Below are 11,003 nucleotides of genomic sequence, written 5' to 3'. Positions count from 1 at the left end.
GGAACAGACTGCCCAGGGAGGTGTTGGGGTCTCCTTCTCTGGAGATATTCAAACCCCGCCTGGATGCGATCCTGTGCAACTTGCTGTAGGCGATCCTGTGCAACTTGCTGTAGGTGACCCTGCTTTAGCAGGGGGGTTGGATGAGATGATCTCCAGAGGTCCCTTCAACCTTGACCATTCTGTGATTCCGTGACACAAGCAAGATGCGAGATTGTTAGGATGAATAACAAGATGCCAAGTCAGAGGAAAACAGACCATATTCTGTTAGTTGCAGAACTGCTAGTTCAAACAAGAACCCAAAAGTCTCTCTCTCTGCCTATTTAGAACATTTTCAAAATGAAAAAAGAGAAAATAATACTGCTCAAAAATCCCAATATGGAATGGGTTAGGGTAATGTTCAGATTCTGCACCATATACTTGCACAGAGCCATAGGAATTAGAGGGTCAGCAAGCCTCTAGGGAATCTCCCTTGCTATTTAGTAAGTATTTTTAATTCCCTAAAAAGCCATGGTAACCTTGTAATGACCTTACTGAGCCACAATCCCTGTGATGGCTTTGTTAACATTATAATTTCTAAATTGCTACCCAATCTTATGGATTTTAAAAAATGCAAAATGCTGCATTTAGAGGTAGATGTGCATTATGAAGACAAAATAAGGTCTTGTGATTAATACACAAACTGAGCATCCCAAAGTATAAACAGGAATTCAGGACAGGAGAGACTGCTCACCTCATTTAGGAATTTACTCTGTGATCTTTAACAAATCACTTAATCTTTCTATGTCTCAATTCCCCATATATAAAACAGGGTAATACTTGCTTTAAAGATAAAAGCTGTCACACGTGTCCTCTTTTTAAAAATTAAATGTCATAGAAAAGCCTCTAGCTAAACAGTTAAAACCATTTCTTGCAAATATTAAGGAAAAGATTGATTTTCTTTGTTATTCAGACAGATTTTCCCCAAATATTCTCATTCAGTACGTCATACCTGTTATGCAGTTTGGTTCTTTATATAAGAAGTGGTCATACTGAGTCCACAACTTTACCTTTTTTAAAATTGGCCTTATAAATTTACTAGCAGTCTATCAAAGTTCAGTAAGATTCTTAACTACATTATCCTGACAGAGACAAGAAAAATCACAGACATAAAGCTCATAACCCTATCTGAGACTACAGCTTGGATCATTTGTCAGACAACTTTTGAGTAAACTATGAAGGATTCATGTTTCACTGTCATACATTCAGTATGTATGACAAATGATGACAAGTACATGTATGTATATTCGGTGAAGATAAAAGTCCTATGGCAAATGCAGTGGCTATTTTACCCATTATGTTCTTTTCACTTTGATGCTTTTTCAGGTATTAAGATATGCTTAATCAAGTCAGGTTATTTATTCCAACTTTGGTATTAAACAAATCAGTGGAGAAAGTTGGAAGACCTTACACAAAGGTACAATTGCTAACAGTGGATGAGCCAGCGTGACAGTGTAGTGACAATCTGTCACACATCGGTATGAGTTTCGATTCCGAACTGAAGTCTGAGCTGTTGAATCAGAGGCTGGAAAACTGGCAAAGGTGTAGTGCTGCCCTCCCAATGAGGGTATGGGGCACAGCAAAAGGACTCTTGGCATCGTTCTCAGGGGAATATTTTGGCTCATGTAAGGACTGGCTCCAACAAGTTCTGAAGGAAGCTATGCTCAGGCCTTTGTAGGGGAACATGTTTTACGACACGGGGCCTTTGATGGGACTTTGGGTAGGAGTTTAGAAGATGCCTGAGTTAGCTGTATACCTAACCAAAGATGAATGGGGAATGCATGACTACCTCTCTGTATATGAAAAGAATAAATGGAAGCAGCTAACATGAGAAAGAACATGGAGAAATTTCTCTGAAGAGAATAAGTAAGATAGAGATAGCAGAACTGGTGTATGATCCTATCTTTTTCTTAGAAAATGAGAAAAAATTATTGCAAGCTAAAGTATCTTTATTTCCTCAATTGACAGTATTTGAGTTAATACCCTCTAAACTGTGAGCTTGAAAAAGTAATTTCAGATTAAAAGAGAGATTTTACAACTCCGACATTAACATCACAAAACTCAGATCATGAATTACATTTACTTTATTTAATTTAATATTACATGCATTTTAGACATTGATTCATACTGTTTATTTGCACAAGTAGTCATTCTCAATGTACAAGTAATAACCATTGCTGTTACAGTGAAATTCAGTAGCATGCACTGCACACACTTGTGTGCAAAGTTGTCTTCAGTTAGAAAATCTTAAGGTCATGATTTCTAAATTAATATTATACATACAGTTTAATTTTGGTTTTATGCAGACATTGCATAGTTGATGATTAGCTTCTCAAGAAAGACTGGAATTGTGGTACCAGTATTGTTGAAGCAGATCAAGTGACAGTGGCAAACAAGAAGATTTGAAGAAGAGGCATAACTTTCAAGGTTGAAAGGTCAGCAAGTACAGCCTAGGATAAAAAACAAAAAGGCTTGTTAAACTTGACATTTGAATCAAATTTCTTTAAAGCAAGTCAAAAAGTCAGAAAATGATTCAAATACTGACTACAATACTAACAATAATTAGATTCAGACCTGGCTAGAAACAAATTACACTGGTTTATATTAGTGCCTTATTGTTTTATTTTTCATTGTGACATTTCAAAGAAAAAGCATGTTTACATACATAAACCAAGTAACTTTATTTTAGCCTTTAGCCTTACTTCAAATATACATGGCATCATGGGTGAATAAGGGGTCTACAATTTCAACTTGCTTCTAAAAATAACTGGGAATTAAGAATCCTTATCCTGTGGCTTGGCTACTACTTGTGAAGTAAGTCCAATGTAATGACTCAAATAGTCAATGTCTTCTCATGAAAGTATGTATTTAAAAAAAAAAAAAAAAAGAGTAATCACAAGCTTTCGAAGTTTGGGAAAAAATACATCACCAGATCTTTGGAAAAAAAATGTATTTTAACAAATTACTAGAGACAAACAATAATAATCTTCATCTTAGTTACTTAATTTTTTTCATTTCCCATGACAGTACTCACAGTGGCATTTCAGATTCAACACTGACAAAAGTAATCTTGTAAAATCTTTGTAAGATCAAAAAGCACAGAAGCAACTACGTCAAAATGCACTGAGAAAAAAGGCACAAACCTCTACAATATTTTAAAAACAGTATCTCCAACGCAGATTTTATATTAAAATAGAAAAAACATGTAACTGTACAAAGTATTTTGATAACACAGCATTTTTGTAGCAAATATACTCTTTTATTTCCTTTTACTCCAGAAAAGCAGCATTATGTACGGCATGTTCACAATTTTCTTATTTTTTTATCTAAGATAAGAACTTAGGCAGAAAGATTTGCACTATGTACCACGTGCCGTGTGAAGCTTAAGTTACTCTTGTTGGCAAAGCATCAAAAACTATTTCAATCTCCTCTAACTGAAACTTATCCTTACTTCAGCTGCAGCCAATGATGTCACCTCCATCAGGTTGACTGCTCGGAAAGCAAACACAGCAGCTGCCAGGACTGAAAGAAAATGCCCAATATGTAAGTTGCTGATCTGTTAATTAGTGGTTAGAATTAATCTTGATGTAAAATACCAATTCTCACTCCCTTAGAGTAATTGTTTCTGAAGAATAATATACAATGGATGGCTGTGTTTGAGTTTCTTTGGCCACTCTGAAATGGGTAGTAAAAACACAACATTCTTTCAGAAAAGTCTGAGTGAAAATGCTTAAGATGACTAGTGTGTTTAATTAAAAAGGATGAGGTCATTTACAATTAGTTCATTTCTAAGCCAATAATTTTAATTTATTTAAATAGCAGTATTTAAGTTGTGAATATTATGTAACATTAAAAAATGTTTTTATTTTGTACTATCTTATATATCTCTCTATGTAGCTTGCCTTATACATAGAAATGGAACCAAAACCTTTTCTATTCACTTATTTTGTATGTAAAAACTGACTTAACTGAAGATCTGGTCTTCTTTAGAACCCCCATCTTAAACCTTTCATAAATCTTAGGACGTTATTTCCTTTATAAAAAAATAAGTACAAAACTTTCAAAGTCCCTTAAAAGATGGGACTTCAAAAGAAGAAATCCAGCAAAATCAGGGGAACTCTCAGTTTCTGTAAGTAGCAAAGAAGTATTTGCCATAAATGAGTAACGTGAATCTTGTATTTTGTGAAAGGTGATGAATTAATTTATTGTTACCACTGAAGCTGGGAGAACATCCTATGTTCTATTCAGGGAGTGCTAAGCATTTTTGGAGTGCTATCATAAAAAAAAATTATCTTGCATATTTTTGTTAGGGATGCAGTATTTATGCAATTCTAATTTTCTAAAAGTTATACTCTTTGACATGTATGTAATCTGCTTTCAGTATTCAAAAAGCAACTATTTTCTTCTTGTCACAAAATACATTGAAGCTAACATGTATTTGCCTTACATCCACGTGGACTTAACACATTTTGTAAAAATAACTGTATTACCAGCAAGAATTTCTAGAGAGTTGTATCCCAAGATTCTGTCCCACAGAAGCAAGAGCTGATCTGTAGCTAAATAACCAGAAAATGCTCGTACCATCCATTTAAATGAAATTCGTAGCCTGCAAACAAGTGATAAACAACAGTTATTATATTTCTGTTTCCCACAATGATCAGACAGATCCTCTATAAATTGAAAATATTTCATTATTCTTCTGAATTTCTCTTCCAGGAAGAAGAGCTATTTTCTCTTGCTGCATTATTAATCAATATTTTCCTTCACAATAGCCATCAGAAAACTATTTAGCATCTCATTTGACAAAGTACTAATAACATTAAAATATTCTGATGAAACAATCATATCAGCTATTATCACCCCCAATGTTTCATCCTTTCTGCTATTATGATGAATACCAATTATAACAGCAAGATTTTCAGGTTCTGTTGCGCTTGCTGCCACGAGTATACTACAGAATGACAGCCTCTCACTCTCTCTGCCCTTCCAGTAGCTTCTGCTGTAACTAACATAACTCTGCGTCTTCCGTCCCCTAGGAAATAAATCACTTAGTTCCATCAGATCTGACATGAATAACAAACTCAGCTGAATAATGTAGCGTTTCTCATATGGCAATTCTTTCTTTTTCATAGAACATACAGAAGAAATGCACAAAGCACGTACATGCAGGGTAGACAGAGGATTCCAACTGACTTTCAAGGAAAAATGGCACATTGATGTTTGCACTTTTGAATAATTTCCCATGTCTTTCAAATTAAAATACTGCAGATCAGCATTTTCAGAACAATGAATCTGCAGCATCTGTAGCAAGTCAGAAAGAAGTACTTACGGCTGAGCCCCAATTTCTCGAAGGTGATAAAAGAGCTGGGGCAGATGGGTTTGTAGAAGAGTCTCAAACAGCAAACACAATGATACAATGCCCTAATGAAACAAGATCATATCCTGAATACTAACACTCATCCTGTCAAATCTGAGAAAACGGTACCAGCATGTAACTATGCATGAATTTCTAATTCAAGCAATAAACCACTATTAATAATATAATATACAGCTCAGGTAAGCAGGGCACAAGCAGCTCAAACACCTTCAGTGACTATAGCCTTCCTCCTACAATTCTATGTATGTATTAGCAACACAATATGTTGTGATAGTCCCTTTCAGCTCTAAGTTACTTATGGTATTTGTATGTCAGAGTCTAAGTACTTAGTGGGTTATTATAATATGACCTACTTTAAATATTTCCACTCTGATAAAACACCTCAGTTGCACTAAAAAAACAGAGGATGTGAGAAACAGTCTCTCTCTGATAACTAAAACCAAACAGCAATGGGGATAACTACAAAAAAAGTTAAATATAAACACTTTTTAAAATTTCTTTTAAAAATTACCATGAAAATTAATACATTTCCATCTGACAGGTTTCCCTGCTATTAATGAGTGAAAGCACAATGCACAGCCTCGAAACTGTATATGAAGGAACAGATTTTAACTAGGGAATGTTTTCAAAAAGTAATATAACTATTCAGCACTTCATGAAGGAGAAAAAAAACCCTACATATTTACTATGTTTTATTCTTCAAAAACAGAAGATAAGCCAATTTCTAGAACTGTCTTACATTCAAGACAGCTGGTCGTAGTCATAAACATAACCAAATTACTTAAATGTGCTAAAAAGCATTGGCTGTCACACAAAGATACTTGAATTAAAGAAACAGACATTAACTTGGTATCACTGAAATGATGCATGTATATATGTGACTATATTTTAGTCCCTCTACCCCAGAAAATACTTAAGTGTGCACTTATATGTCAGTAATTAAAATGGAAGTAAGTATGCATTTATGTGACTTCTTGAAGGGAGAAACCTATTACATAAAAGACTTGACTCTCAAAATAACCCCTGCATCCTCATAAAATGAGAACTGTACTATTTTAAAGTACATTATATTCTACAGCAAACACTAACATTGATGTAGGAAACAAAAGTGTCCAAACTGGTGTTACCTAATAATTTTTCCAAGCTTGCCTGAATTATTTTGTTATATTTAAAAGGACATATTTCAATCACATAGAAAATCATGCCACTGTATATTATTGTTTCACAGCAAACAGAATATCAAGGGAGTGGGTTTTAATTCCTAATGAACTTACAGAGGGATGAGAAGAGATGGAATGGAGTCTGAAGAAAAAACGCACATACATCTCACGGAATATCTGATACAATTTGGAAGGTTCATGGTACAGAAAACAAAGTGGAGCAACTGAAATGATAAAAGAATTATAATTGACTCAACACTGTAAACTGCTAAGAGTTCAATGATTAAGTGCATGAAGTATGAGGGAAAAACAAGTAATTTATAGTAGTACAATAACAATACTAAACCAATTATTTAGAAAGAGGTATTTTATAATAGAGTCTATCATCTGATGTAAAAAGCTATGAAAGGGAGTACAATACATTCGAGCTAATAGTTCTATAGTTCTCTTTCAAGAATCTAAACTAATTAGAACCTGCTTATTACAGTGCTGCCTCCCAAAGCATAAGAAATACACTTTAAGGTTAGCTTCTCTGGGGTGTAGGGCAACAACATGTTGAATAGTGAAAGATTTTGATTCAATCGTCGGTAACTTCCAATGTGCCCTTGGGCTAGTGACCATCCCCGAATTGGTTTCCCATTTGTAAGACTGGAATAAGTTTACTGCTTGAAGATGGGTGTTGTGGAAACAAAAAATATTAAAAAAAAATAGCTTTTGGTTGCCACAATAACATTACATAAGTATGACAGACTGTTAGAGACCTGTTTATTTCTTGTAAGATATGAAAACCATGGACATTTGATAGTTTACTGTTTTAAGTCTTTTAGTATACCTAATTCAGAATGAGTTGGCTACATTTGTAAAGCAGCAGTTCTCAAACTTTTTTCAATCTATCCCTTTTTTCTTTTTGTAAGAGTCTAGCATATAGATAAATCTGATCTATGTATATGCCACACAAATATAATCAGTTCCCTCCGATTGCTACTCCATTCATTCAATGCATGTTTCACAGACAGTTGTTCTATATACATTTCTGCCTTTAGATCTGTCCACTCATCCCATCTACTGCTTCATTTTACAGGTGCATTCATTACAGATGACAGCTTAAGTTTTAACACAATCATAGTCTGTATCTCTACATTCACCTTCCCTTCCAATTTTATTTACACAAAGCCAGGGATATAGATACGTTTGTCTGCATACATATGTATACATATGCACATAGATATACGTACATATATATATGGGTGTACGCATGCATGAATTAATTTTCATATATATGTCAAAGAAGGTGGCTTAATAGAAAATAGTGGCATATACTTACGAAAGGTGGGGTGCTAAGGTAGGGCAAGACGTTCACAGAAATGTGTATTTATGTAGGGGTAAGAGAAGCAGAGGGTGTTACTAGTGTGTATGTTTTTAACGACTGAAGATGGAGATGGAAGACTTGGCAGCATGCATATGTACATAAAGGCCAGGAGGATAACAGAACAGTGCCTGACAGCTGGCACTCTATGAGCATATGCATGCAAACATGCAAAACGGTATAGGATTTACATAAGGCCCCAGATACTTTCACCTGTAGCAGCACAGTGTGGAATACACAGGGTGCTCTGCTTGGTGCCAGTTACCATACCCACAGCCTGGAGTTACACTACTGTGTTTCTGCTGCCTTGCTTTTCAGCCTCCCTTCTTCTCACAACCAGCATACTCCGAGCCCTTGCAAAGTGAGAGGAGAGGAGGGAGGGAAGAAGCTCACACCCAGTTTGAGAGATGCTGTTCTCAAAGGCAGAGTCAAATTCAAACATTTTGAAAAGCGGTTTCACACAGAAAAAGTGAGCGCCTCCTATTGAGTACCTAAGGAGGAGTTTGTCACGAAGTTGTTCATTACTTCAAAGACTTAAGATTCCCTCCTCAGGTTCAAATTTGCATTTCATAAAGTGCCTGATTTTAATGATCATGTGATCACTAGACTTTATTATTAGCAAAACATAGCATTTTAAGTATAATCTTAAAATCTGCTTGCCCTATGATGCCACAAACACCTTTGATAAATCAAAGGAAAAAACTGAAAAGCTGTAACAAATGGTCTCACATTGTTGGAGTATCTCTGCACTAGCTGCCTTGTTATGTCTGAGACCTGAGGAGATTTTTCTGCTCTTTTCCTAGAAATCTTGTTGATATTTGAGCTTTCCTCTGTGCAGCAAAGTAGCAACCATTCTATTATTTAATGCTCCCTTAACATCTGTTCTAGGCAAATGGATACAGCAACAGGCCTTTCACGTAATTCATGTTTGTAAGGACTCTTTTCACAAGTAACTTGGTCTACCTAGAAAGGAAACACAAGAAAAGAGCACTCTGCCAACAAACTTTATCCCTCTATTCATATACATTAAGATGCATAGTTCAGCTATCAGCTCTCAAAGAAGGAACTCCCACACAGTAGCAAGCTGCAATACAAATAAATAGAAACAGCCTGGAATTTCAAAAATTATATACAACAGTCTTCATACACAAAGAAACAGAACGCACACAAGTTTAAAAGTTGCAGAAGAGTACATACAGCTATGAACTGCAATACGATAAAAAGCAATCCTGAGGCTTTAAGAGTTTATGAGTCACACTTACCATACATAGAAAAGCCGTGAAAAGGAATTACACCTATAAAACAAAAATATTTATTTTTTTGTTCTTTTGTATTTCTTTTTATCCATGTAAAAAAAATATGTATTTTTCCCCCAAGTTTCTAAATTGTATTCTGCCTACCATAGGAATAAAATATTTCCTTATTATGGCATCTGCAGTCTTAAATCTCAATCTTGTAAGTATTTAAGTACAGGAATTGTATCACTTACCAACTACATGCCTAAACACATGCTATAGTTCCTAGAAAGCCAAGTAAAGCTCCATTTCCATGAAGTTATTATGTATAAGCTCATTTCAGATAAATGACAACCTGTAAATGTCATGCACTGACAAGGATGGAGCAGGAAAAAAGGAGGTCAAGACCTCTAGTAATTCACATAGTACTTGGATAAAACATTTAGAGGACTTGCCAGTTGTATCATTACAGTTCTCTCCTCCTGTCCAGCTGAACTTAGCTCCCATTCATTAGTTTTCATATAGGACCAGTAAAAGGGAGCTGCTTGGGCAAAAGGTCATAAGGACAATGCTTCACGGCTACAAAGCTGCAAAGAATTGCAGAGGCAAAAATGGAAGAAAGGGGAACAAAAGTATATGCTACAACTGACACTACTGGAACACAGAAGACTTAACAGACAAGGCCAGAGATACAGATTTAAGATTGGTGACATAAGGCCTTGAAAGCAAGAGCAAAGAGCTTGAACTTAAAATACAAATGCAGCACAAAAACAGGAAAGGATTCAATAGACAGGGGCTGAAATGGACAAAATAAAAGCTGAAAAAAGAATTTTAATAGCTGAAGTAACAACAACAGCAGCAATTATATTAACTTTAAATTATATAAATTAGTTATGTCTGAGTTTTTAAAATGAACACAAATTTTGAAAGGAAAACTCTTTAAGGTCTGGTTTGTTGAGCACTGAAAAGCTGGGGGTCAGACACTTTCAGCATGTATCATTCAGATCCTCTAAGTGGTGATACAAGACTGGAATACAAGCTGCTGCACCAGAAGTTGTTTTCCTTTCTCCTTCCCCCACACACAGACAAACTCCATATGCGACTACTAACACTATGCTGAATGTGGTTTTGGAGTAGCTTCAGTCCAGCTTACTCCTTCAAATTAATGAATTTTGCAGAATAACAGCAAAACATAATTTGTAATAGAAAAAGAGGTTAGCATGTATTTGAGAAAAAAAAATCCTGTATCTTTCCAATCTACCACTAGAGGAGGCAATAGTACAATTCTTACCATTTGGAGGATAGAAAACAGCATATTCTTCCATTCCGAGTTTTCCTGTGAACCATCAAACCACAATTAAAATGTGATTAAACTGTTAAAGGGTGTAAAGATTTAACTTTAAAAGGTAGATTCTAAGTTACAATTATAAAAATCATAACTAATTACATTATTGACCGTTTGATATTGTCTAAAACAAGCAAGCAATGCAGCAGGACAGGTACAGTGTCCAATATAAAACTAAAATGCAGCACCAATAAGGGAGGATGACAAACTGCAAAAAAGAGGAGGAAGATTTCAGCAATGCTATCCTATAGAGATTTTACTTGGGTGTGTCTTAGGAGTTCTAAAGGTGTTTGCTGCAGACCTTGAAGACAGTGAAGCTCTATGAGGGAATAAGGTTAAGGGGATAAGTCTGTCATGCTGCAGCAGACTGACCTTGGGACAGGAAACGCATTAAAAAAGATATTAGAACAGATAAAAAATATTCAAGGCTTCATTAAGCCTGCAACAGAGAGGAAGATGGGTGGTGTAGTTTTGATATAACAAA

The 11,003-nt window shown here is 35.3% G+C and overlaps 1 protein-coding gene across 1 annotated transcript in view; it reads right to left on the bottom strand.

Moving 5' to 3' along the window:
- Positions 1-2,107: 2,107 nt before the first annotated feature.
- Positions 2,108-11,003, bottom strand: part of TBC1D19 (TBC1 domain family, member 19) — a gene marked incomplete at its 5' end in the record, with an annotated part of 34,865 nt that continues 25,969 nt past the window's right edge. The window contains 7 exons of the mRNA XM_009699078.1: positions 2,108-2,486; positions 3,488-3,558; positions 4,527-4,642; positions 5,366-5,457; positions 6,688-6,797; positions 9,202-9,234; positions 10,466-10,510. Of these exons, the coding sequence (XP_009697380.1) occupies positions 2,412-2,486; positions 3,488-3,558; positions 4,527-4,642; positions 5,366-5,457; positions 6,688-6,797; positions 9,202-9,234; positions 10,466-10,510 (542 nt within the window). The remainder of the gene's footprint in view (positions 2,487-3,487; positions 3,559-4,526; positions 4,643-5,365; positions 5,458-6,687; positions 6,798-9,201; positions 9,235-10,465; positions 10,511-11,003) is intronic.

The sequence above is a fragment of the Cariama cristata genome, unplaced genomic scaffold, assembly GCF_000690535.1.
Source record: "Cariama cristata isolate BGI_N322 unplaced genomic scaffold, ASM69053v1 scaffold13254, whole genome shotgun sequence".
NCBI lineage: Eukaryota > Metazoa > Chordata > Aves > Cariamiformes > Cariamidae > Cariama > Cariama cristata.
The sequence above is the reverse complement of the archived record's forward strand: the minus strand, read 5'-3'. Positions and strand labels throughout refer to the sequence as shown.